Genomic DNA, 25,339 nt, shown 5'->3' on the forward strand with positions numbered 1-25,339 from the left:
CAGAAGTTGAATAACGTACAAGTGGATAGTTTCCCATTACCTATTGCCTTAAAATTTTGGATTAACGTAGAATCTAAATCCATTTGCATGACTACTGGTGACCCAAATTACGGTGATCATATGTGTTAATACTGAATACTGCCTTGTCTCCTCTAATTATTTTTACAGTAATAGATGAGTGCAATAAGAGAGAAAAGACACGTGCATTTTGTGGGATCCACAAATAATGAGACTCATACAGGTACTATAATCAATAATAACAAGGGTCTATAGTGAGCAACATACTCTAGGTGTCTCGTAAAAATCATGTATCATCGGTGACTATACATATTATTACTGAGATTTTTTTTCCCATTAACGAGTAACTTAAGCTTACTTGATCTGTGAAATCTGTCTAATTCATGGATTCAATACACGTCGAAGTTTAAACATCAACATAGTGTCATAAACTACCTCCTCCTATACAGACTGGATTAATTATAAATTCCTCAACCACTCCGTACTTTTCTACAATCAATAGCTTAGCTTCTTCTTCTTATCACAAAACATATAAACGTTTGCCTATATCAAACAGTGAACTGTTTCTGAAATTGCATGGCTGGAAAATGGACATGCCATTGGACTTGGAGCTGCATGGTGTGGTGTGTCCTTGCATATACCGTTGCAGAATTTACTGGAAAGTCCATAGTTATGGCCACAGACGAAAATTATATGCATCACAAACAACAAAGAAGGAAGCTAGATGATGTTACTGGTGAGTGTGGATTTTCTCTTCTCTGAGCTTGCAGAAAAAATTGTCTTGATAATTTTTATTTACTTTAATACATAAAAAAAAAAAAAAAAACAAAACATAACGGGTTAAAGAGAAGTACTACAATCTTTGCTATTACATCCCTAAACTTTTCTGATGTGATCTGGTGTTAAATATAGGCTCTATTTGCATTGATTGTGGGATACCAGGAGACCTAGCCTATACTGATGACAAGACTCAGATTCATTACACTTCGGATACACAGTATATTCAAACCGGAACAAGCAGAAACACATCCTTCAAGTTCATTTCTCAAATAACCCAAAGAACTTTCAGAACTGTGAGAAGCTTTCCTGAGGGTAAGAGGAATTGCTACACGCTAAGACATCCAGAAGGGAAAAATACGATTTACTTGATCAGAGCTTCTTTCATGTATGGGAACTATGATGACTTGGATCAGCTGCCAAAATTTGATCTTTATATTGGGGTTAATTTATGGGACTCTGTGATGTTTAACAATGCCACTCATGTGGTAATCAAGGAGATTTTACACGTTCCATCCATGGATGATTTATATGTTTGCTTATTGAACACTGATATGGGAACCCCTTTTATATCAGCACTGGAGGTGAGACATTTTGATCATTCCAGTTATAGAACCAAGTCTGGACCCTTAGCTTTATATAGACGTTTAGACATTGGCTCAACAACCGATGAAATAGTGAGGTGAGCTACTTATCAATGAAGCTATCTGTTGTATATGTAAGCACTTAGCAATTTAAAGGATGTTAAGCCAAGTATCTAGATAAACCATTGTGATTCAACTTCTATTATGTGTTATGATAAAAATTGAATTTGACTTTCTATGATTTGATTTCTATGTTATTTGATAACATGTAGGTTTGACAAAGATGTGTATGATCGAATGTGGTACCCTTACAACTTACCTGACTCTACACCAATCAATACTTCCTTCATCATTGACTCCTTGAACCACACTGCATATCATCTGCCATCAACAGTAATGAGAAGTGCTGTGAAGCCAACAAATGAAAATGATTCCCTGGAATTTGAATTTGACACTGGATATCCTGCTTCAGAGTCCTATGTTTACATGCACTTTGCTGAAATACAAGAGCTTCAGGAAAATGAAAAAAGGGAATTTGACATTACATTGAATGGAAATTTATGGGCTGAATCTGTAAGTCCCAAGTATTTGCATTCAACTACAATATATAGTGAACAGTCCATTAGGGGAAGTAAGCTCACATTCTCTATGCACAAGAAACCAAATTCAACTCTTCCTCCCATGCTAAATGCAATGGAGATTTACATTGTTAAGGAATTCTTGCATTCACCTACAAACCAACAAGATGGTTAGTTGTTTCTTCCTTGCTTCTTTGTATTTCCTTTTTTGTGTGTGTTTTCAAAGTTAGAACATAATAGTAAGAATTTTTAATAAACCTATAAAGCATTCATGTTTCTTTACTTGACCGTTTACACTAGTTGGTAACCAGAGATAAGTGGCAATGACATCATATGCTTGTGAGGAATTGTAGTTAAGGCTATCATGGACATCAAAAGACATTACATGTGGACATCGTCGTTGGGTAAATCATGGCAAGGAGATCCTTGTGCACCACTGAAATACACTTGGAATGGTCTAAACTGCAGCAATAATGGTTATGATTCGCCCACAATAACTGCATTGTAAGTTTTGTTTTCCAAAATTCAAATTTTCATTCAATAAACATTTGACCAACATATTTAACTGTATGCATGCAGAAACCTGGCCTCCAGTGGATTAGGTGGCACAATAATTGCATCCTTTTTGGAGCTCAAATTCTTAGAATCCTTGTGAGTATTAAGTTAGCCACAGCATGACTCGAATCCCTCCAAATTAGGAAAACAGAATATTTGTTCCCTAGAGATTATAATTAACATTTGACATGGATTCTTTCAGCAACAATTATTAGTCTACAATCATTTTAATTTAAACAAAAACAAATCTTTGTTTTTCAGGGATTTATCAAACAATAGCTTAACAGGATCACTGCCTGACTTTTCACAACTGCAATACTTGAAGACCCTGTAAGTTATATAGATTTCGTATCTGATATTTCTCACTGGAAAATCAAATAAGCCAATTGATATATGCTATCTTGGCAGAAATTTATCAGGGAACAGGTTCTCAGGTGAAATTCCTTCACTTCTCAAGGAAAGATCAAAAAATGGTTCACTTTTATTAAGGTTTGTTTTCATTTAAAATCATCGTGTTAATAAGTTATTCACTGACCAAAGCTTCACACAATCACATGCTGCTGTGGACCTAACCCTTTCTTGTGACTTTATTTTTCTTTCCTTCTTCAAGCTCTTACATAAAATTGATATGACCATAGGGTGGATGGATATCCGGAGCTCTGCCTGATGGCCCCATGTGAAGAGGACAAAAAGAATATTTTCCCACTTGTTGCAGGCATTCTTTCATTAGTGGTCTTCTTAATTGTACTGAGTATTGTACTTACTATCATTTGGAGACGGAGATGCAACAGAAAATCAGGTCTGAAAAATAAACAATATATACATACATATATACATTACTTTGGAGCTAAGTGGAGGGTGTCTATCATAGTCATTGACTTCAAAATGTAATAAACTCCTCTTATGCAAAGCCCACACTACCATTTTGCAATTCAAAATGACTAAGAAATATTTTAATTAATAAAAGTGAAAAAAAGTCGTACATTTAAATTACGATATGTAATGTAAAGGACGTGACTTTTTGATAATCATGAACTTTGATCACTTTGTTCAGCATCAAAGCAAGCTGTGAGATCAAGCCAAGAAGTTGTACTGAAGACAGACAGTAAACAGTTCACGTACTCTCAGATACTGGCTATTACCAATAACTTTGAGAAATTGATTGGGAAGGGAGGATATGGAATAGTTTATTACGGTTCTTTAAATGATGGCACACAAGTTGCTGTCAAAATTCTCATGCCAAAATCACCTCAAGGTTCTCAGCAGTTTCAGACTGAGGCACGTTTCTCTCCATAGAAATTTTAAAAGGTATATTTTGAATTTAGAGAATTTTTATTGCTAAAATACATTCCACTTATTTTGCAGGCTCAACTCTTAATGCGTGTTCATCACAGGAACTTAGCTTCCTTTCTTGGATACTGTAATGAAGTTGGACACACGGCCATCATCTACGAATACATGGCTTATGGGAACTTGGAGGAGTATCTTTCAGGTATATTTATTTGTTATCTGATTAATCACTTGATTAAGGACTATATTCAAGTAAACTTGAAATCATACTCTATTTTGCGTCTGAGTAGATGCTAGGAGAGAACCATTGAGTTGGAGACAGAGGATTCAGATAGCAGTTGATGCTGCTCAAGGTTAGCAGTGGCACCAACTATGTTACTTAGTTCATTCCTTACTTTGCCGTGACTAAAGGATATTGAATTACTGATATTGGAATCTATATGTGTAGGTCTTGAGTACTTGCATCATGGTTGCAAGCCGCCAATAATCCATAGAGACATTAAGACTGCAAACATTTTACTTAACGAGAAAATCCGAGCAAAAGTTGCTGATTTTGGTTTCTCAAAATTTTTATCAACTGAAAATGAAAGTCACATATCAACTGCAGTTGTTGGCACATTTGGATATCTTGATCCAGAGTAAGTTTTGTCATACAAAAACAAGTTAAAAAGGTATATAAGCAAGAGGACTATGAGTTTAAATTACCTAGGCATTTTAAATAAAGAACTCACTCAAGCTTAAGCCCTTTCTTTCCCACACTCTTAGATTAGGCCCGCCCGCACTCAAAATTACAATACAAGACATAAAGAAGGATTTAAGTTGGACACAAACTTTTTTCGACCTATTTATGCTTATTAAAGTCAATGATTCAGATGAGTTTCCTGTTACAGATACTACACATCCAGTAGGCTGACCGAGAAAAGTGATGTCTATAGTTTTGGTATTGTGCTTTTGGAGCTAATAACTGGGCAGCCAGCTATAATAAAAGGTCATGAGAACACTCACATTGTGCAATGGGTTAGCCACTTTCTTCCAAGAGGAGATATTCGACAAATTGTTGATCCAAAGATGCAAGGAGATTTTGATTTTGGTTCAATGTGGAAGGCTGTGGAGGCAGCAATAGCTTGTGTGCCTCCAATTTCTATCCAGAGAGCATCAATGAGTAACATTGTCACAGAACTGAAAGAGTGCTTAGAAATGGAAGCAGCCCGAGAACAAAAAGGCATCAATGAGCAAATTTCTAATTCAAACTCGTTTTCAATGAATGTTGTTGATCTTGAAGCTGATTATGGCCCGGATGCAAGATAATGATCAAGAATCTGTTTTCTAGTTTTTTCCTTTTATTTTTTGGCTATATATATCCAATTTTATATAGTGATCAAGAATGTGTATTATGGCCTGGATGCAAGACAATGATCAAGAATGTGCTTTCTATAGTGTACAAAAGAGGTCAAACCCTGTGAAATATGTAACATGATATTAGATGATAATATAAAACCATTTTATATTGGTTGAAAAACGTCTCAACTTTACTCATCATTTTTTGTTTTAAAAAAATGTACTGCCAAGTGCCAACTCATCAACTGAATAACTCCAGCGCATGCAGCACCCTCGTGACCAAGATTACTGTATGCTTCCTCCTAAGCACAAAATTTCAACAACTTTACTCACCGACCACCATAGTAAATAAAAGAAATAATGTTGACAGATACGAGAGGAGAGTGTGTGACTAGAAAGTAAAATCACGTGTAAGGCCGAAACGAATGGTCTCAGAAAACAGAAAATTATCCGAGGATGATCTTCAGATTTAACCACTCAACGTGTTCTCATTTAATAGCCATTCCCAACTTCAATCTTCATTCATCAATAGGGGTGATGAACGATCATTTCAGTCGCCAAATTAGTTCCTAACTTATTACTATAAATTCACCATGCATACACTGCAGAAAGCCTCCATGACCTTATTTCATTTTTAGCCAAAAAAAGATGAATAGCAGTAGCACAGAAGTACTTGTGCTCTTTGCGCTAGTCTTTTTGGCATGTGGGAATGCACAAGATACCCTTGTGCCAGCAATCTTTACATTTGGTGACTCTGCCGTAGATGTGGGGAACAATGACTATCTTCCCACCCTTTTCAAGGCTAACTACCCTCCCTATGGAAGGGACTTTGTCAACCATCAACCCACTGGGAGGTTCTGCAACGGGAAATTAGCTACAGATATTACTGGTGTGGGAATAGCATCAAATTAGAAACTTGCTTAGCTTGGATAATAATGTTGCACATATATTCATATGTATAACATAAGTTTCATTCCTGTTGAAATGATGTTTCCTTTTGCAGCTGAAACACTGGGTTTTAAGAGTTACGCACCAGCATATCTTAGCCCTCAGGCATCAGGGAAAAATCTTCTTATTGGAGCAAACTTTGCCTCAGCTGCCTCTGGTTATGATGAAAAGGCTGCTATTTCGAATGTAAATTTGGAACGACCAACATAGACACACATACTCACACAAACTTTAGAAAATTCACCTTTTTTTAACTCTCTTTTTGGCAGAATGCAATTCCATTGTCCCAACAGTTAAGATATTACAAGGAATACCAAAGCAAGCTGGCCAGGATAGCAGGCAGTAAAAAAGCAGCATTAATTATTAAAGATGCATTGTACATATTGAGTGCTGGCAGTAGTGACTTCGTGCAAAACTATTATGTCAATCCTTTGCTCAACAAAGTCTTCAGTCCTGATCACTATTCTGCGTACCTTGTGGGTGCATTTTCAAGCTTTATTAAGGTACTTTGTTTTGCTATTGTTACTCTACAAACTATGGCTATTAATTTGAATAACAAGTGTGTGTTCGGCTTAGCTTATTGTGAAGAAACAATTTTATCTCTTTGCTAACTTCTTGAGAAGACTTTTGTAAAGTAAGTGGTTATTTCTTCAAAATTAATATCAACCAAACATGAACTAAGACATAACTCATAAGCAATTAAGCATGATGAAGTAATCAACATTAGAATACCACACCTTCACAAAAAAAAAAAGACCTTTTAAAGATGCTTTTGTTTTGAACACAGGACTTGTATAGACTGGGAGCCAGGAAAGTTGGAGTGACATCACTCCCACCTCTGGGTTGCCTACCTGCTGCAAAAACCCTATTTGGTTTGCTTGAGAATGGTTGTGTCTCAAGAATCAACAATGATTCCCAAGGATTTAACAAGCAAATCAACTCAACTGCAGCAAGTCTCCAAAAGCAACTTCCTGGTCTTAAAATTGTTGTCTTTGATATTTTCAAACCCCTTTATGAGCTTGTTCAGTCCCCTTCAAAATTTGGTAAGCAATACTTGGACTAGAATACAATTGACCTATGGTTATTGGTTTTCATCTCTTTCTGTAAAAGGATGCCATTTTATTCTTCTAAACTGTCTTGAGATAATATTCAATAGGTTTTGTGGAGGCAAGGAGAGGTTGCTGTGGAACTGGGATAGTGGAGACAACATCTTTATTGTGCAATCCAAATTCACTAGGAACCTGTTCCAATGCAACCCAATATGTGTTTTGGGATAGTGTTCATCCTTCACAAGCTGCTAACCAAGTTTTAGCCGATGCATTAATTGTACAAGGCATAGCCCTTATCACTTAAAGTTTGTTATTTCTCGAGTCTAGAGAAATCTGTATTCTATTCAATAAAATCATAGGAAAGTTCACATTAACTCGTTTTGAAGTACAGTGGTGTGATCATAGTACTTTGTTATCCTTTCTCCAAAATTTAGTCTTGGCCATTGGGAAAGTTAAGGAACACCGAGCTCCAAATTTGGAATGAAACTATATTTGTTTATGAATTCGATATTGCTTTGCCCTTCACCATAAAGTAACAAATTCTGAATGAATAACCTCTTCCACACTATCCAAATTCATTCATAAGCACATAGCCACGGACTCGGCCTAATAATGAACATAGTAATAGACATGAACTCAAATAAAATTTTAAATTTTTCTTACAAACAATGATTGCTAGGACTTGGAGCGAGATCCGATGACAGCATAATTGCTATGAGCCTGAGTTTTTGATAAACTGGGTTATCGATTTGATTTATTTAGGAATTTTGTTTTGAGATTATTTGTTTATTTTGATTTTATAGTTAAGAGTTTTTTATTTGGTCATGGATTATTTTACTACCAAGGGGTTGTATTCTCTTTAGTTCTTTTATTTTTTTGGGCTTTTACGTTCAAGTCCATATTGAATTTAGGGTTTATATAACCTATAAATGGGGTTGCTTTTCCAACTTTTTTTCCCTTTACACCACTATAATTTTTTTTTTCTAAATTGGTCCTGACCAAAATTCTGAAAATAAACATTTGAAATTATATTAATTTCTAAATTTATAATTTCACACTTCCAAAAATTAATTTCCAGAATTAGTAATTATTTCTAGAAATAATTTTTCAAAATTAAGATTTTTATTTTCAAAAATTAGTTTTTCATACTTGTGGAATTAACTATTTCTAAAAATAAATTTTCAAACTAAAATTGAAAATAATACAAACAAAAGCTTGTTTTATTATCATAAACGATATTTTAAAAAATTATTATTTTTTGTGAGGTTTGAAAAGAAAAGAAAAAGTTGCAAAAAGCAACTCTTCCCCTGTAAGACAAGCTCTCTTGTATACACTTGTGGGCTTTTTATTAATATTAACTTTCATGTGATTTTCTTACTTGAGTCGTGAAGTAGTCGCCTTAAAGGGGTAACATTGTAGTTCCGTTGTATGTCAGCATTGCTCTTTGGAACTTCCTACGAAATCGACACGAAATGTGTTTCTCTTTCCATCAATGAAAATACTAAGTTAAAAATTAAAGAAGGAAACTGGACAGAAATCAAACCACGTGTCTCCTTTAAAAGTTACATGCAAAAGTTTTTATACTAAAAGAAATTTCAATTTGCTATTAATGCTAACAAATCTAGTTGTGATGTTATTTAAAGCTAAGTTCACATTAGCAAAACTTTAACAATTTGAGAATGCTATACTGTACTAAAACAGAGTTACAGAAGTCACGACAAATGAAGTGGCTCACGGTTCTCACTGCAAATTCACTTAATTTTAAAACGTGATAACTGGTTAATCATGTCACCCATACAAGGTATGACATTGTACGAAGTCACAACTCGTAAAGCAATTATTAAAAAGCAATGCAACCAATATCATTTTCCATGTTAAAAAGTGCTGTACTGCGATAATCTGAATTAAAAGACTATTGATGAGTGTTACACTGCCAATTATTGAAAATGCATTCTTATTTGATACACACATGCTGTCTGAACTGGACCTAATGGCTAATTTACACTGTCTACTGTACCACCAAAATTTCTTTCACAGTCGGAAAAGGTAAAATCTCTTTGCAAATATTAAGTTTTAACAAACTAACTATATGATGCTGATCTTCTACGTCTTTGATGTCTAGCAGTCACACTAGAACCTTTTAAAGCTTCTGCATATTTCTCCAAATCATATTTCTCCATGCCTATGGAATCTGAGAAAGAACTTTTTCCATGTCCCCTGAATTTATTTGAGCTTTTCATGAAAGTGCTATCTGAATTCCTCCTATCTCCTTCCTTCAAAGTCATCAACCGAGAGAAATCAAGGGATGCTCTAGATGTGACAATGGGAGTTACAAACTCACTCCTAAAATCCTTGGTTGCAGTTGATGTACTCGGCCGTGTAGATAAGCTATCTTCTTGATATCCATATTTTTCTTGTGACGAAACATGACTATGGTGATGGCTACAATCTTTACCTTGTATCAGTTGCCTAAGCTTGCTAAAAAGTTTAGTCTGGCTTATGGTGTTAGTTCTCGCAGTGGATGAATTATCAACAGAAGAAAAATCATCACACTCTCCGAAGTCAGTGAGTGAAGAAGCCTGTGAGGAGGACCAATGGTCTATATCAAAGTCCACAATGCTCCCTGGTGCATCAGCATTTGCATATTCTAGTATAAGTTGCTTGGCTTTCTTCTCAGACGTGGGGCTTAAGCTTTTGCTCAAGTCCTTTGCAACTGTTTTACCTGGTGGCGGCTGATAATTCCTTAGTTCATATCGTAAGCAAGCATTTATCCATCGCATATATACTAATTCCTCAAGATCTGCACACCGATCAGATTGTATTTGCTCAATTTCCTTCATCAAGAGCACATTTTCTTGTTTAAGACACTCGGTTTCTTGCTTCACAGCATCTGCCTGCATTTCAAAAAGCATAAGGTAAAATTTGCAGTCTAATAACCGAAGGAAGAGAGTATGTGACTATAATCTCCCTACCTCTGGGTCTATTAGAACTGCATTTGCAAGGATCTGAGTAGAATCCAATCTTTGAGCTAAGTCACAATTTTCTATCTGCAATCTTGAATTAGATTTCCTCAATTCTTCTGCTTCACACTCAAGATACTTAAGCTTTTTCAGCTTTATTTGAATATCTTGATCACAAGCAGCATCTTTCCACTCTTGGTCTTGCAACCTGGCAACTTTCTGTTGAAGACTTATGATCTGCTCCCTATTCTGTTCAGCTTCATACCTAATTTTCTTATTGAGCAGTTTGACTTTCGCTTTTGCAGCCTCAAGATCAGCCACCACTTCTGCATGATCAGCAACCTGTTCCTCTAACCTTCGATTCTCAGACTGTAAGGTCTTAACCTTCAGATTGAACATCTTTACCTCCATATTACTTGCCTTCAATCTATTTTGGAGCTCAATTACTGCTGTTTCTTGCTCTCTAAGACCACAGTACTCAAGGAGTTGAACCTCAAGATTTTGTTCCCTGTCTTGAAGCATTCTAATCATGTTCCTGAGTTGACTTATCTCTTGCTCACAGTCATCCTTCTCAGGTCCTGTGTATGCTTTAGCAGATTCTACTTTTAAACTTGGTGCTTCCATATCTTTTCTAAAAGAATTTCCAACAACGGTGGATCCAAAGTCTAATTCCTTAACAAGATCATTAAATTCAGGCAGGAGGAGCTCATCTTTATCTCCTTTTTGTGTAGTGTCAGGAGAAAGAGCAATAGGAGAATTGTCACTTATCACCTTGTCGATGCATGTTTCTTCCTGCTATAAAAGGAAATTTAATAGCCCTTTTTAGTTTTTATTTTTCAAAAAATCTTGAAAGTTTTGCTAACTTTATGTAGTGTGTATCTTAATTTTGTTAATTGCTAGTTGCAAAAGGGTAATATTTTCTGTTGTAACAGAGCATATACTTGAATCAAAAAGGAACTTACAGTACATAAAAATTTTCCCTCTGAAACAGTGTTGCAAGTACTTAATGTTGCCCCTATACCTCCTCCTAAATTAACTATACTCCCATGACCTGAGAAAGACAAAAAAAGAAAAGACACTTAGATTCATCATTCAAGAAAACAAAAGGGGTAAAAAGAGAGAGAGAAAATATTGGTGTGAGACAGAAACAAACCAGAACGCCGCCCCTTGCGTGGCTTGGAGGGCCTGATTCTTCTGGGTCTAAGGCGTGAGTAGAGAAATCCAGCAAACGAAAGAGCCAAAGCCAAACCAACTTTCAGTAGAATAGGCTTCACGCCCTTCTCCTCTCTGATCATCATCATCACAGTTAATCTAATTTCTCTTTAATCCATGAAGAGAGAGAAAGATCACATAGCTCCTCCTCCTCATCATCATCCATCTCAAACCAACGGAAAAGGCGGCATAAGATTCATTTATGGTTTATGCCTGGAAACACAACAAGGATCATATAAACAAAGTCCACATATTTATTAGGAAAACCAAATATACACAAGACCAGTAACCATTCAATTCATACGAATCACATCAAATCATGCGAGGCTTACTAGTACCTCCCTAGTTAGATTGATTCTACAGACAAGAACTTGAAACCAATAGTTAAAATAAATAAATAGCACGTGATCCATCACTACGAAAACTAAATGAATAAGCAAAAACTCAATTCAAAATTTAAATACAGAAACAAACAAAGAAGTGAGTAAAGGAAGATCAATACTCAAAACCCAACACAAATTAACATGAGAAGGCAACAACTCAAGTGCCAAGTACAGAAAAGTCTCTGACTTTGGAGCTTTACTTAAAAAGGATGGACGTTGTTCTTGGCAATTGCTTCGGTTGCGTGTCAAGTTGTCCCTCTCATGACCAAAACAACAATTGGGCTTAAATGAAAGTATTCAACAAAAAATTATGTCTTTACCAACAAACCTTGGCCACTGATTCTTGTCTTATGTAATGGCGATGGTGATGTGGAAAGTGGTCATGTCAGAGAGAGGAACTGACCCGTGTTTGAAGTATAGGAAATTGGAATTATGAAGAGAGAGAAATGAAAAGAAACGAAGATTCGATTGAGTTCACAACGAAGCAATTACCAATAAGAAACAGAAACTGCAAAATAACGCATACATTTGGAAAATCCATGTTCTTATCTAAGTTGTTTAATTTTAGCAATAGAGGTCTTAGCTGTTGCTGTGTTTTTTATATTGTTATTGTTGTTATTCTGACCCTTTTTTAATTTAATGTTAGTAAGGCAAATGCTGACTAAGTAAAAAGTTTTTTTTTTTTTAATGTCATTAACATTTTCTAATAAATTGTAATATATTTTAACATAATTTTTAATAATTTTTTTATTTTTAATAAACACATTTAGCATCCTAATTAATAAAGTTATTTTAGTAATTAAAGTCTTTGTTTGTTTTTATCTTAAATTTTATTTTGTTAAACTGTAGAAAAGTATTTATAAGAAAAAAATAATATAAAAATAAATAAATTTTTTATAAGTTATAATTAATTTATATTTTTAAAAAAAAATTTACTCTCATTTTATTTTAAAAATTAAAAGTAAATAAATTATTTTTAACTTATAATTTTTTTATATTTTTTTCTTATATATACTTATCAACAAGTTTATATAAAAAGAATATATATTTAGTTTAATGATTTTGTTTCAAAGAGGTTAATAGTTTAATAGTTTTAATACATTATTCTAAAAAATAACTTTAGAATATGAATTTTAATATTCAGTTTATTAGATAACTACAACTAGAAGAGCTTGAAAAGGCGAATCTTCCATTATACAACTCTCCCTTTGTTTGTGTGATTAATCAATAATTCAAGATCATGTTGGTGTCATTGACTTCTGCCACTTTCGGTAAATCTCAAGACTCACAGGTGATTGAAAAAAGTTGAGTACATTATTAATTTGGTTTTTGTTATTTTAAAAATTTATCAATAGTTTTTGACATATATAATTATTTGAAGTTCTGTAGTTTCAAAAAGTCATTAAAATGTTTTATAATTTAAATATAATATTATTTGTTAACATAAATTTTATTTTCATTTTCTTTTTAAAAATTGAAAAAAATCCCTTATTTGTTTTGCTTCTTATTTCAATTTTAATGTTAAAACTATCTGTTTTGATAAATTTTTTAAAATTGTCCATTGTAAAAATTTATTTTAAAATTAATCAATCAGCATTAACAAAGCTTCTTTCGAAGGATGAAATTGGAATTTGAAGGGTTGGGTGGTGGCGCCATAATTGAAATTCATTTTTGTTTGGGGTTTCGGTAACCCATAAACCCAGAAACGCATAGAAGAGGGTTTATGCGAAAACAAGTCATATTCTCTACACTTGAGATTGCATCATGAGGTTACTAAGAACGATCCTCATCACCCACAAACTCCACCTCCGCAACCCTAAACGCATTTTTTCATCTGTCGTTTCCCACCGCTACTCTTCCGCAACCCCAGATTCTGATGAAACCCACAACACAAGGAACCAACCCACTAACGGTTGGAGCAGTTATGGAAACGTCTTCGACACCCTAGTTGCGCACCATAGCGACGAAGGCGAACTTGAAGAGGAAAACCCTAGAGGGAGGGCGCTGAGCCTGAAGACGGCAGCGGGTACGAAGAAAAAGGGGAAGCTGAAAACTAATTGGGTTTGCTACCATTGTGGGTACAGTGCAGGGCAATGGTGGGGAACATGCCCCTCATGTAACTTAGCTGGAACCATGAAAGAGTTTAGCGAAAGCAAATTAAGTGATGCTGATAATAATAAGGCCAGAGGTGGATTAACCGTTTCCGAGGATGCAGTAGGGTTGTGGCTCCCACAACGAGCCGATGAGTTGCGCCCCGTTAAATTGGATGAGGTTAATCGTCGATTCGATTACCGCCACTTGAGAATTCCTTTGTAAGTTCCCTTTTTCTTTTAATCTAAAAATTGATCGTGTAGTAAGTAATTGCTGAGTCTTCTCTCTGAAGTAATTAAATGAGGTTCATGGTGTATTTATCAATCTACTGTTTCTATGAAAATTTGTTATGGTGCTTTTCTCAAGTGTTATACTCTACAGTTTGCTTTGATTTCAGCTCTGGTCCTTTTGGAAATGAAGTTTCTACAGTGCTTGGTGGAGGTCTTGTACCAGGTTCAATCCAATTTTCGAGTGTCTGATGATGATATCTTTCTTAATTCAACTTCTCTCGTTGCTTCAGCAAAAAGTGAATTTAATTATTCGTGGCTGAATTTATCTATAATTGTGGTTTTGAAGGATCTATGATTTTAGTTGGCGGTGACCCTGGTATTGGAAAGAGTACTCTGCTGTTGCAGGTATGTTAAAATTGGATATAAAGCCTGTTGATCAACTTTTGTTTATGGTCCTGTCAACTGTCAATAATGTCTAGTTCAATTGCGATGTTGAGTTGGAAGATTGCAGCAATGATAGCAGAAGAATGCAATGATGGCGATGATTCTTCAGTTCTATATGTCTCTGGTGAAGAGGTTTGCTTTTAGTGGGCCTGGTCCATGTATCTCTGCATGCTAAATCTTGTATTTTTTTTCCTATTAACTGAAGATAGTTAATCTATGATTTCACTACTGTTTAAGGTTAATAATGTAGTTTAGCTTTTGATTCACAGCTGTTCCTTAGGATATCTGACACATTTTTATTTAACGTGCATTTTTTCTATTTGACAGAGCCTTCAACAAATTGGCATTAGAGCTGATCGCCTTGGGATTAAATCTAATGTTTTTTTGTATTCAAGTACTGATATTGAGGTATACTGTCTTGATTTCTGCTAATTAGTTTGGCTGCTTGTGTTTTCTTATAAATGAATTTTTATTGTAAATTTTTGTCTTGACACTATCAAGGACAACTTTCACGTTGTTTTTACTTTCCCTTTTTCATGGTGTTAGGACATATTGAACAAAGCTAACAGTCTCTCCCCTCGTGCTTTGGTTGTTGATTCAATACAAACTACTTACCTGAAAACAATACTGGGAAGCGCCGGAGGGGTTATGCAGGTTTGGAATCTGCTGAATTTAATTACCTGGAAGAGAACTTACATTTGTCTTGGATATTTTAACTGTGCTGTACTACCCACACCACATCTATTGACTTTCTTTTAAAATGCTATGACAGGTGGGCCGTGGCATAGTTTGAATTATTTATTTATGTAATTAACTTTTACCCTTTTTCTATTTGTTGGAAATAATGATCATGTCAAGTACAGGTTTTTTTTCTTTGGAAAAAAGGGTAAACTCATGATATAGTAACTTTCTATTGCTTTCTTGCTTAATTTTATATTTCTTTTATTTAATTGCTCAAATGAATGGTTTACTTTCTCTTGTCAAACCTTATTGTTTTTATCTGCTTCTTTATAAAAAATTTGTCTAGGTGCATTACCAATCCTTATTTTTCAGCAAAGTCAAATGCTGGTTGTGGTACATGACCTTTTATAGGTACGTGACAGGTGAAAGAATGTACTACAGCTCTGATGCGATTTGCAAAAATGACTAACATCTCAGTTTTTTTGGTGAGCATGCTGTTACAAATTTTGTGAATAATATTTAAGTGGTGAATTGTATGTATTAATGCATTGTCAAAGTTCTGCTCCCTATATACTTTCTTAAAGGAAAAGTGATTGGATAGTTCCATTTTTTCCGACTCATGGTTTGATCCCCCTACTCAGTTGAGCAACAATTTACATTTGCTATTATTGTTAAAGTGAAAATGCTTTTAGTCTTTGTGATTTGTGATGTATTTCATTATAATTTATCTTTGGGCATGTCTTTTAATATGGCCTTTGAATTGTTGACTCTTGTGATGATCTTTTTCACTTTTTTTTTTTGTTTTATATTTTAGATTGGACATGTGACCAAATCTGGAGACATAGCGGGACCTCGTGTCTTGGAGCATATCGTTGATGCTGTTTTGTATATGGAAGTTCGTACCTTGTTATACTGTTCTTTCTTTGGATAGTTGTTAATTGGTAAAGCTGATTTGTGACTATCAATATTCAATATACTATCAACTTTCAAGTATTTGGCATTAAACATTTTAGGTCTTTTTTCAAATAATTGCTAGTTATTTTTACAACATTACAGTTGAGCTAAATGTCCATTTTTATTGGTAACATTTTTTCTCCATATTATTTGTTGTTGGGTTGTTGAAATCATCGAATTTCATTACAATTTTCTTCGTCCTAATTGTTCATATTAATGCTTAGGGCGAGAGGTGCTCTCCATATCGTATGCTTCGATCTGTGAAAAATCGGTTTGGATCCACTGATGAGGTATGGTATGACTATTGCCTATTACGTAGTTCTTGGAAATTCACTTACCTACAATACAAACACAGAATAAGCAATAAGCTGTTCAAAGCAAACAAAATGGATACTGAAATGACAAGTAAATGCATGAATATAGAAAAATTAGATGCTAATCATTATCATAGTAGGAATATTATGCTAATTATGCATGCAATCCATGCATTAATCTACATATGCACCTGATCTTTTATATCTGGCAATACATTTAAATAGTTTAAATAATTGTAGTATTGAGGCATGATGCCGTGATGATTTATGATGTATATAATTTACTGCATAAAGTACTGAAACTTAAACTATATACCATTGTAAAAGATTTAACATGTCCACTTCTTATCATTCCCCAGTCTAACTAAATAGAAGAGTGCCTTAGTTGTTTGTTATTATAGCAGTTTTTCAATGGTATTTGGTCTTCTATTTTTATTTTACCTTCTACAATTGTGATGATATGAGAAAATTGATGTTTGATCTGTTCTGTCTTTGATTTATGTGATCAGCTTGGAGTTTTTGAGATGTCACAGTCAGGACTCCGGCCTGTTTCAAATGCCAGTGAAATGTTTCTCACTGAACAACACACTGATTCAATTGTTTTAGCTGGGCTTGCTATTGCTGTAATAATGGATGGTTCAAGAACTTTTTTAATTGAAATTCAGGTAATTTTCTTGTGTCACTGTATCAAAAACTAAAAAGCTATCATGGATTTTCTTCAATATTTAAAAATTCTATTAAGAAACATCACCATTACACATGCCTTTAATCGTGGATATATTACAAGCAAAAGCAGTGATGTATGCTTTGGTATTAGATGATAAATACATTAATAGCAGATTCTTTTTTTGGATGGTGAATAATACATGTTGATGAAGCCTTTCAAGCAGTGTCGTCAAAATTGTGCCAATCCTACAATCTTCTTGAGGCTTAGTGATCATAATCACGTGAGATTGGAATATGTTGGGATTGCAGTGAATCATGATCTTTCTCCCTAAGATCATAGGATCTATGATTAGAACCAATCTTAGCTTTTGGGTCTGATACCACTATGCATTGCGTTGCAGTGGTCAGCCCTATTTTGTTGCATTGCGTTTCAGTAACGAAGCTGTTGCGGATGCTATTATGGTGGAAATTGCAGCTTTTTGCACTTATTTGCTGCTACTATGAGATTTTTTGAAAACCCAAAATTATCCTAATTTTTAAAAGTTGCAGAACCATGTATTAGGGGGGTATTTTGTAGTTTTTAGGTCGAAACAAAAAAGGCTTTAAATGGGTTTAAAAAAATCATTCATGTGTCTTCACATTTTTGTGCTCTCCTTTTTCTAACCCTCTAGTATTGTGTGACCAATCAACTCAGTGCTCTCCAGTGGCTTTGAGCAGCTGGTGTTTTCTGGTTAGGTTTTGATGTCTTTGGCAAACTCTTTGACCACCTTTGTGTTGCATTTTCTGCCTCTGTTTTTCCCTTTGTTTTGTTACTGTCCTGCACTGCAAGTTGTTCTCCTATCATTTTCCTTTTCTCTTTTTCTGTGTCCTTTTGGTTTTGGTTTCCAATTATTTTTTATTTTTGTCTAAATCTCTCCTTATTCAGTTCAAGTTTTATTCGGTCTTCAATGTATTATTACTTTAAGGCATCAAGTTAGATGTTTAAACTTATTTATTTTCTTGTTTTTTATTGTTATATATTTATATATTTTTCTTATCTAGAAAATGCCATGAATTGTCAGTTAAATTATGTGATTTAGAGGTAAATTTCTTTATCTATGTTATTTTAAATTCTTATGTATATGTTTAAGTATAGTGTTATATGTTTGGTAGGATTCTATAATCTATTTTATGATTTTTTACACCCTTCCTGATCCTAGGTAAGATTTCGATTTTGACAACATTACTTATAAGTTTCAACAATCTTTACTTATCATCTGGACACTTTTGTTGGAACTTGTTGAGTTGAATCCTCAAAGCTCTAATCCCTTTATTGTGGTTGTGTATCTCTTATTATGTGTCTATTAAAAAATTTATTCAACCAGTTTTCAATTGTATTTTACAGGCACTTTGCCTTTCACAGTGCCCAGTACCAGCTTCAAGTTCAGGGCTAGTTAATGGGATCCAGGCAAACAAAGCTAATATGATTAAATGTGTACGTTATTGTTGATGATTTTATTAACAATCTTATCCTTGCTTACCATACGGTAAATATTTTCTCCTTTATCTTAGTGTGAAAATGAATGAAAGGATGCTTGAAGTTGATATTGATTTTATTGTTTTAAATATGATCTGCTGCAAAGAAATTTGATAAGGTGTGCACTGTTCTTGAACTGTAGGTTCTTATGAAGCAAGCAGGTCTTCAGCTCCAAGAAAATGTAAGCTGATTTATAAATATGATATATCCTTCTGACTCTCTTGTTCATGTAACTCTGTGTATTGTCCTGTTCCATCATAAGACACACATAACGGGAAAATAGATGTTTTTCACAGGAATAAATCAACTAAATCAAAACAGATAATGAAAAAAAAAAAGTTATGATATAATAGTACGATGCTAATGGTAAGGATGGGGGTGTCAATAAATATGCCCATCTTTTCTCTAACTTTTCTTAATATATTGATCTCTTCTTTTGGTTTCAAGAATAACAAAATTATATAAGCTCAATGATCCACTCAAGACCCAAAAATAAGGGCAGTGACTGGCACAAAGGACCGACAGACTAACCTAACAAGGTTTTAGACCATTTACTAAAATTAAAGGAGGACATGTCAAAATTCAACAAAAAATTGGGTAGAGTTTCTTCTAAAGCTTGGACATCCCCAAGAGCACAAATGGTAAATGGCTCTCAAAGATGGATCTGAACTAGACACTGCCTTTTCCTTTACAACATAGTGAACATGCATTATCTACTGCAGCAGAAATGGGACTGAAGCACAAAATCATGGCTTATCCATAAACGAAAACTACACTTGAAAACATATTTTTCATGAATTAAGAGGGTTAAGTTACTCATGTAATCTCAGTGAAATTGAAGAAAACGACTCAAAGGAGTGTTGTTTCCAAAAGACTCAAATATCTTTAATTCTAAATTTTAATCCTTTAACCATCTTTTCTTAATGGACTATTACAACCTATCTCACTTTTCTTTGGGAGGTGGTGAGTTTAATCTGTCTCTTGGTTTGAGAATTTAGAAGTTAAATGTTGTAGAATTTCTGTGAATTAATAAGGAATTAGATTGGTGTGAAGTGTGAACCACAACAAATAGTATTTTCCCTACTGGCTTGTCTTTGTAACCTGTTCAGGTTCATCTGGAATTCCATTGTCTTCCAAAACATTTGTCAATCACTCCGTATTATATAAACCAGTTATAAAGTCTGTTCTTTAATGCTAATAATTTAACTAATGGAAATATTTTTTGTATTCTTATGTTCTATTTCCTTTTCTTGCCTTCATACAACAGGCTGTGTTTTTGAATGTTGTTAGTGGACTGACAGTGACAGAGACTGCTGGAGATCTTGCTATAGCAGCTGCAATTTGCAGCAGGTTCAAGTTCTAATTTATTTGAAATGATATTCATTCTAGTTGATCTGACAAAGTGACAATGCCCCATATAATATGTGGATTGAGTGGTTATTGTTGACCATTTTATGCTTCTTGTTTGGGGAAGTAATTCTTATAACTAATGTTCAATATGTTAGCTAGGACTGTAACATGAATGCTTCTGTTTTTTAAAAAAATATTCTAGTTTTTTTTTTTTGTTGTATTTATTTATTATCTTGGTGGTCTTTTTATTGTTTCCAGTTTCTTGGAGTTCCCCATTCCAAAGGGGGTTGCATTCATTGGTGAAATTGGCCTTGGTGGAGAGCTTCGCATGGTGAGTTTGTTGTTTTTGTTGATGCTACTTGCTACTGTGATATATTTAAAGGTCAATTTAGAGTTTTCAATAGCATAGCGGTGAGCTGACTTTTATATTGAAGGGTTTTAAGGTGCGATTTTCCATCGTATTTCCATCTATGAAAAGTCCGTCCTTTGTGAAATTTTCAGATATGTTGCTTGTTAGATTTCATGTGTTGTGATGTTTTGTGGCATTTTCAGATTTCTAAGTAGTGATTAAAATGCTGCAAGATTATATTGTTGAACTCTGCTGTTGAGTATTGACTCGAATTATCTGGTCGGTTTTAGTTCTGATAAAACCATAGCTTGATACAACACGAGCACTTTATTGCTTTATGCATTAGAGCTTGTGATAAGACTGTGAACATAATTGCTAATAAAGTTGGGCACAAAAAGGCCCTAAAAGTCTGCTCTCGTAGGCCAAACGCTAAATTAGGAGGGAATAACTTGTATGAAGCATCTAAGGAGTAAGGTCTGGTTAGAAGAGAGATAAGACACGTGATCAGATCTGTCTAAAATGGGGAATTTTCAGCATAGGGTTATAGGAAATTTCTTTGGTTGGGGGGGTATTGCTCTTGCAATTCTGTATTCTCTTCTAGCTTTTCATTGGTAATTCAATCTCCCTCTATTAGATAGGAATTGATTCCAATCAGTTGACATGCAACTGAGTAAAACCTAAAAAATCATATCCATTTTTTCCAAACGATCCTAAGCTTTATTACTTTGCATTTAATAAAGATGTGGTAATCTAAAATTACACTTCTGTTGTGCTTTCTAAGAAACGCTGCTTGCTTGTATTCATCAATTCAAAATTAAATGAAGTATTTTATATATTTTCTCAAGCCTTAGCCTGGTGGATTGGGTATTTTATGATACAGGTTCCTAGAATTGATAAAAGGGTATACACGTTGGCAAAGTTGGGTTACAAAAAGTGTGTAGTCCCGAAGCAAGCTGAGAAATTTTTGAAAACTGAAGGTCTGGAAAACATGGAAGTTGTAGGTTGCCAGAATCTGAAAGAGGTTATTGACGCTGTTTTCAGAAGATAACTAAGAGAAGCTGCTGGTGTTATTCGGATCTCTTTCTTTTGATTTCTAAGATGTAAGATTTGACTCATCAAAAGTTTGTAAATACAGATGCAATCATTTTGGCTTAAATACCGCAAGAGATGTACTAGATTTGGTTTCATCTCATGTCAATTATCTAATTTGATGTTACTTGAATTAAAATGTTCATGTAACTCGAGTCTCCACATTTTGATGGCATTATAACTTGGTGTTATATTTGTGGTCTGTATACGCCCAGTTTAGTCAGCCATATCTGGATGGTTCTGCCCGTCGGAGGTTTGGTGTTCCTTTTTTTCCTCTTTTTCTCCTGTTATGTCTTGTGGATTCAAGAAGCTAGGCTGATGGGTTGAGGATAGTAACCTTGCCCACATCCGATCAGTTATCACAACCCTCTTCTCTCCCTCATTTATCAGCTGCAGTTACAAAAACAAATAAAAACTCATTCTATTTAATTTCAAGGTGAACTAGTAATGGAATGCAAGAATAGCATCTTTGCAAAACCAATATCTAAATAATACAGAAAGGTGTAAAAAATATACAGGTCCAATCCAGATAGAGGATTTGAGATAGGACCAGCGTAAGTGATTGTTATCATCGGCCAAGTTGTTTGATCCATGTGCCACCTAAGAATGGAACCAAAAACTAGTGGCGCGATAGCAACCATATTTGGGCAGAGTCTAACACTTACATGAAATGGAATGTAACAGTTTCTGCCATTAACTGGGCCGACGGTAAAGCCTGTGTATCCAGCCATTGCACCATGAACAGCACTTTGGGCAAGGAGAGTGCAGTACACATTATCAGATGCATTACTTGGAATGGCTCGGATCATGTAAGTAGGATCTGCGAGACAATATATTGAGGATCACAACATTTTTTTCTATAAGAAATGTACAGTTAAAAGAAGAGAGCTCACCAATGTACTTCAGATTTATAACCATTTTTTGACGTTTTGTAAAGTGATCCTACGACAGAAATAAATATTTTATTGAAAAAACAAGAAAGAAAAGGAAAATTCTACAGCATGAAAAATCTAGCAAATTATATAAAGAACTTGTTTGTATGTATTTCGACAGAAAATTCACAATGCCAAACATTGCCTTAGAAAGTGACCACTGGTGATGCTGTGATTAGGAATACCTGACAACATTTCTAACAATTGAAATGACTTAATATATCTATGCTACTATCTAGGAAGTCTAGAGTGAATTCCCCAACTTCAAAATTGCCCAAACAAAATAAGTTGAGGGCTATCATGCAGGAAAATTTAACATATTGAATAATTATACTAAACTTGCAGAGTTTTAACCTTAATTTTCTGGGACAACCACAAGCCAACATCTTCAAGTAATTTGTCAGCAGAAGCATCCTGCTTATTAACAGTAGATGGATTGGCAGAAAGAAGGTCCTGACCTGCACCTTCAGCTATTACTATAACCATGTGGCCTTGTTCTTTCAGTCTTTTCTCAATGAACTCCAAAAGTCCTCCTGCACCCTCAAGATAAAAGGGTGATTCTGGAATCAAGCAACAGTCCACATCTCTGCTGGCAAGAGTTGCATACATGGCTATAAATCCTGCATCAATGAGTCAATATCTGGTGACTATAACAACCAAGTCAAGACCCAACTAGATATAAGAATGACAAGAACTTCTTTTCTTTATCTTCTTGTTTTGCTCAAAGGAATGGATGAAGCTTACCACTGTTACGCCCCATTAACTTAACAACGCCAATACCATTCTCAGCGCTTTCTGCTTCCACGTGGGCAGAATTGATAGCACGCTGTGCCTCTTCAACAGCAGTGTCAAAACCAATTGACTTGTCAATAACCTGATTCAAATACAGAATGGCACTAAATAGGTGACAATTTAATGCAAATCCTTTTTCCTTTCTAACACAATGACATAAAAAAATAGGATTTTTTCATTTAAAGCATCCTTACTGGGATATCATTATCTATGGTTTTCGGAATTCCAACCACTGCAACTTTCATGCCACGGCTTCTAATCTCCTGCATAAATAACTAAACCTTATGAGTACAAAATAAACATTATTATATCTACCAATTACCAAACATTTAAAGCATACAACAAAATACAAATTCTGCAAAGCAGTATTCAAGCCACATTCATTAATTACCTCAAAAATCATAGCTGCCTCCTTTTGAGTTCCAAATCCTCCTAGTATATAAACCTGATTAATGCCCCGATCCTGAAGGTTATCCACAATCTTTGAGGTATCATGGCCCCCATATGATGTCCCAAGGATGGTTCCACCCCGTTTGTGGATATCATTAACAACCTTTGGTGTTAAAGGAACTGTATTTCGAGAATAAAAACCAGTATATCCTCCCTACATTTAACCATACACTAGATTAAACTTCAATGATACACCCTCACCCAAAACCTATCCAAAGCCCATAAAAATTTTAAAAAATAAGGTTGCTAATCTGTAACAGTTACAAATAAAAAAAAAACATAATAAATAAGTGATGGTAATTAGTACATAAATGATACCTCTATTCCCAGAACTTTGTGCACCCCATACATATGGTATAAGCCACAAACAATTTCTCTTATCACTGTATTCAGACCAGGACAAAGACCACCACATGTAACAATACAAGCGTACACTTCCTCAGAATCAAAATAAACCTGCCAAACATTCAAATCACTGTTGTTTTCCCACAAATCAACAAAGTCTCAGTTTTGACAACGAAAAAGAAAAAAGAGGATAAAACCTTTTGAGCAGGTCCAGCACGCCGAAAATGGGTCCCTCTGGGACTATTTTTATGTACAACTACCTGCACAAAGGAAACCAATTCGTATAAATAATTCTGAAACACTGCAAGAATGGTACAAAACTATCTACACAAAGTAAAAAATTACTGACCTGTTGCGCAACTGTATCATCCAAATTCACATAGTATTGCCTGTGGAAACAAAAATTAACCAACTTGATCACCAAATTGAGTTACTAAACCAACTCCAACAGTGACCATACAACATAGTAAATCAACAACACTAGATAGAATCTAACGTTTAATACTGTTTCACTTACTTAACAACTGAATAGAAAGGATTGTCTTGTAAAGGGTCAGGATATGTCTGCATGATTAACCAGAATAATAAAAACAAGTTAAAAATCAAACAAGTAAAATATAATTAAATACATCCACTTCAACTAGACCATAAAGTTCATTTTATTGCTGGCAGAAAGAGAGAGTTACGGGAAGATCAGGGATGTAGTCAGATAAACGAGGAACATCTTCGAGTACGAACCCAGAAGCTGTAGTTGTGATTTTATGATGGGAAGTGGCAGAATCCATCATGGTGATGTTGGATACTGTAATACCACAATTCGATTTTGGTATGTTTTCGTGGGACTTGGAGGTTGCACTTTAAGCAGCACACCTGAAACTGAAATCCTTGCAAACATCAACATATAAGCACATGGGTGATGCCATAATGAATTTATGTTGTTATTTACGATATATTCATGTGCCAATTGCCATTAAATATAAAAGAACAAAACAAATGGACATATTCATGATATATTTCGTTTAGATCAAAGAAATTGAAACTACCAGTTGTGGACGGACTTTACGTTAGAAGCAAATGAGTCTCCTGAGCTAAATTATTGTCTCTGACATTTAGTATTTGGTTCCTAGTTTTTATTATTTTATTTATTTTGTTCAGGGCCACCCATTTGTTTTTCTTTTTCCGGAAAATGCTTATTTGTAAAGCTATTTTCCAATTTACAGAAATCACCTACCCAAGAGCTCACCACTATTTGAGACGAAAAACCACCAATAATCATTGATTAATAACTTATAAACGTAACGGAGTGTTGGCTGCTAATTTCTTAACCTGAAATTGTTAATTATTTTTTAAAACCAAAGTTAAATGGCTCTTCCGTAAAAAAGAAGATTAAAATGTTAATTATTTTCCCCCCGTTTTCTACTTTTTGCCCACAGTGTAGGATGCA

General features: G+C 34.6%; 5 protein-coding genes across 16 annotated transcripts; 3 read left to right on the forward strand and 2 right to left on the reverse strand.

Moving 5' to 3' along the window:
* The first annotated feature begins 509 nt into the window (after positions 1-509).
* Positions 510-5,315, forward strand: LOC113853796 (putative leucine-rich repeat receptor-like protein kinase At2g19210). Its single transcript, XM_027484422.1, has 13 exons — positions 510-754; positions 931-1,477; positions 1,652-2,127; positions 2,311-2,461; positions 2,537-2,608; positions 2,774-2,842; positions 2,921-3,001; positions 3,151-3,311; positions 3,567-3,790; positions 3,878-4,004; positions 4,093-4,155; positions 4,251-4,440; positions 4,693-5,315. The coding sequence occupies exons 1-13, from the start codon at positions 595-597 to the stop codon at positions 5,108-5,110; spliced, it is 2,739 nt and encodes a 912-aa protein (XP_027340223.1). The 5' UTR covers positions 510-594; the 3' UTR covers positions 5,111-5,315.
* Positions 5,316-5,745: 430 nt separating this feature from the next.
* Positions 5,746-7,570, forward strand: LOC113853799 (GDSL esterase/lipase APG-like). Its single transcript, XM_027484430.1, has 5 exons — positions 5,746-6,029; positions 6,144-6,274; positions 6,358-6,591; positions 6,876-7,131; positions 7,245-7,570. The coding sequence occupies exons 1-5, from the start codon at positions 5,789-5,791 to the stop codon at positions 7,439-7,441; spliced, it is 1,059 nt and encodes a 352-aa protein (XP_027340231.1). The 5' UTR covers positions 5,746-5,788; the 3' UTR covers positions 7,442-7,570.
* Positions 7,571-8,980: 1,410 nt separating this feature from the next.
* Positions 8,981-12,263, reverse strand: LOC113853797 (protein CHUP1, chloroplastic-like). Of its 7 annotated transcripts, none has more exons than XM_027484429.1 (6): positions 11,893-12,033; positions 11,251-11,522; positions 11,060-11,148; positions 10,110-10,889; positions 9,471-10,016; positions 9,077-9,410 (listed from the first exon to the last, which is right to left on the reverse strand). In XM_027484429.1, exons 2-6 carry the CDS (start codon positions 11,396-11,398, stop codon positions 9,219-9,221), a joined length of 1,755 nt encoding a protein of 584 aa, XP_027340230.1. In that variant the 5' UTR covers positions 11,399-11,522; positions 11,893-12,033; the 3' UTR covers positions 9,077-9,218. The 7 variants fall into 7 exon arrangements, with proteins under 7 accessions (XP_027340227.1, XP_027340225.1, XP_027340230.1 ...); XM_027484425.1 differs by adding an exon at positions 11,621-11,666 and having other exon boundaries at positions 9,082-10,031; positions 10,110-10,892; positions 11,893-11,957; XM_027484426.1 differs by having other exon boundaries at positions 8,981-10,031; positions 10,110-10,892; positions 12,021-12,263.
* A 1,089-nt stretch (positions 12,264-13,352) lies between these two features.
* Positions 13,353-21,550, forward strand: LOC113853916 (DNA repair protein RadA-like). 4 transcript variants are annotated; one of them, XM_027484620.1, is made up of 15 exons: positions 13,353-14,004; positions 14,181-14,236; positions 14,360-14,418; positions 14,518-14,589; positions 14,785-14,865; positions 15,004-15,111; positions 15,561-15,623; positions 15,953-16,033; positions 16,317-16,382; positions 16,916-17,071; positions 18,457-18,546; positions 18,731-18,769; positions 19,856-19,938; positions 20,197-20,269; positions 21,168-21,550. In XM_027484620.1, exons 1-15 carry the CDS (start codon positions 13,457-13,459, stop codon positions 21,333-21,335), a joined length of 1,743 nt encoding a protein of 580 aa, XP_027340421.1. In that variant the 5' UTR covers positions 13,353-13,456; the 3' UTR covers positions 21,336-21,550. The 4 variants fall into 4 exon arrangements, with proteins under 4 accessions (XP_027340421.1, XP_027340422.1, XP_027340424.1 ...); XM_027484621.1 differs by having other exon boundaries at positions 13,436-14,004; positions 14,375-14,418; positions 21,168-21,335; XM_027484623.1 differs by lacking the exon at positions 16,916-17,071 and having other exon boundaries at positions 13,436-14,004; positions 21,168-21,335.
* Positions 20,288-25,006, reverse strand: LOC113853918 (ATP-dependent 6-phosphofructokinase 3-like). 3 transcript variants are annotated; one of them, XM_027484625.1, is made up of 13 exons: positions 24,939-25,006; positions 24,582-24,771; positions 24,413-24,459; positions 24,245-24,284; positions 24,093-24,155; positions 23,869-24,006; positions 23,492-23,704; positions 23,295-23,363; positions 23,053-23,182; positions 22,663-22,928; positions 22,270-22,318; positions 22,042-22,196; positions 20,288-21,766 (listed from the first exon to the last, which is right to left on the reverse strand). In XM_027484625.1, the coding sequence occupies exons 2-13, from the start codon at positions 24,681-24,683 to the stop codon at positions 21,593-21,595; spliced, it is 1,446 nt and encodes a 481-aa protein (XP_027340426.1). In that variant the 5' UTR covers positions 24,684-24,771; positions 24,939-25,006; the 3' UTR covers positions 20,288-21,592. The 3 variants fall into 3 exon arrangements, with proteins under 3 accessions (XP_027340426.1, XP_027340425.1, XP_027340427.1); XM_027484624.1 differs by having other exon boundaries at positions 21,363-21,766; positions 24,582-24,773; positions 24,899-24,977; XM_027484626.1 differs by lacking the exon at positions 24,939-25,006 and having other exon boundaries at positions 21,363-21,766; positions 24,582-24,840.
* Between the last annotated feature and the right edge of the window lie 333 nt (positions 25,007-25,339).

The sequence above is a fragment of the Abrus precatorius genome, unplaced genomic scaffold (assembly GCF_003935025.1).
Source record: "Abrus precatorius isolate BTA unplaced genomic scaffold, Abrus_2018 Scaffold11, whole genome shotgun sequence".
Taxonomy (NCBI): Eukaryota; Viridiplantae; Streptophyta; class Magnoliopsida; order Fabales; family Fabaceae; genus Abrus; species Abrus precatorius.

Coding starts and splice junctions, on each gene's coding strand:
- LOC113853916 (XM_027484620.1), top strand. CDS start 13,457: ATGAGGTTACTAAGAACGATCCTCATCACCCACAAACTCCACCTCCGC. Junction 14,005..14,180: donor CGCCACTTGAGAATTCCTTT/GTAAGTTCCCTT, acceptor CTTTGATTTCAG/CTCTGGTCCTTTTGGAAATG. Junction 18,770..19,855: donor GTCTTCAGCTCCAAGAAAAT/GTAAGCTGATTT, acceptor TTCATACAACAG/GCTGTGTTTTTGAATGTTGT.
- LOC113853799 (XM_027484430.1), top strand. CDS start 5,789: ATGAATAGCAGTAGCACAGAAGTACTTGTGCTCTTTGCGCTAGTCTTT. Junction 6,030..6,143: donor ATTAGCTACAGATATTACTG/GTGTGGGAATAG, acceptor TTCCTTTTGCAG/CTGAAACACTGGGTTTTAAG. Junction 6,592..6,875: donor CATTTTCAAGCTTTATTAAG/GTACTTTGTTTT, acceptor TTTTGAACACAG/GACTTGTATAGACTGGGAGC.
- LOC113853918 (XM_027484625.1), bottom strand. CDS start 24,683: ATGATGGATTCTGCCACTTCCCATCATAAAATCACAACTACAGCTTCT. Junction 23,364..23,491: donor AGGCAGCTATGATTTTTGAG/GTAATTAATGAA, acceptor TTATTTATGCAG/GAGATTAGAAGCCGTGGCAT. Junction 21,767..22,041: donor ACTGTTACATTCCATTTCAT/GTAAGTGTTAGA, acceptor TTGTAACTGCAG/CTGATAAATGAGGGAGAGAA.
- LOC113853796 (XM_027484422.1), top strand. CDS start 595: ATGGCTGGAAAATGGACATGCCATTGGACTTGGAGCTGCATGGTGTGG. Junction 2,128..2,310: donor ACCTACAAACCAACAAGATG/GTTAGTTGTTTC, acceptor GAGGAATTGTAG/TTAAGGCTATCATGGACATC. Junction 3,791..3,877: donor CTCAGCAGTTTCAGACTGAG/GCACGTTTCTCT, acceptor CTTATTTTGCAG/GCTCAACTCTTAATGCGTGT.
- LOC113853797 (XM_027484426.1), bottom strand. CDS start 11,398: ATGATGATGATCAGAGAGGAGAAGGGCGTGAAGCCTATTCTACTGAAA. Junction 11,149..11,250: donor ACGCAAGGGGCGGCGTTCTG/GTTTGTTTCTGT, acceptor TGTCTTTCTCAG/GTCATGGGAGTATAGTTAAT. Junction 10,893..11,059: donor AGGGAAAATTTTTATGTACT/GTAAGTTCCTTT, acceptor TTCCTTTTATAG/CAGGAAGAAACATGCATCGA.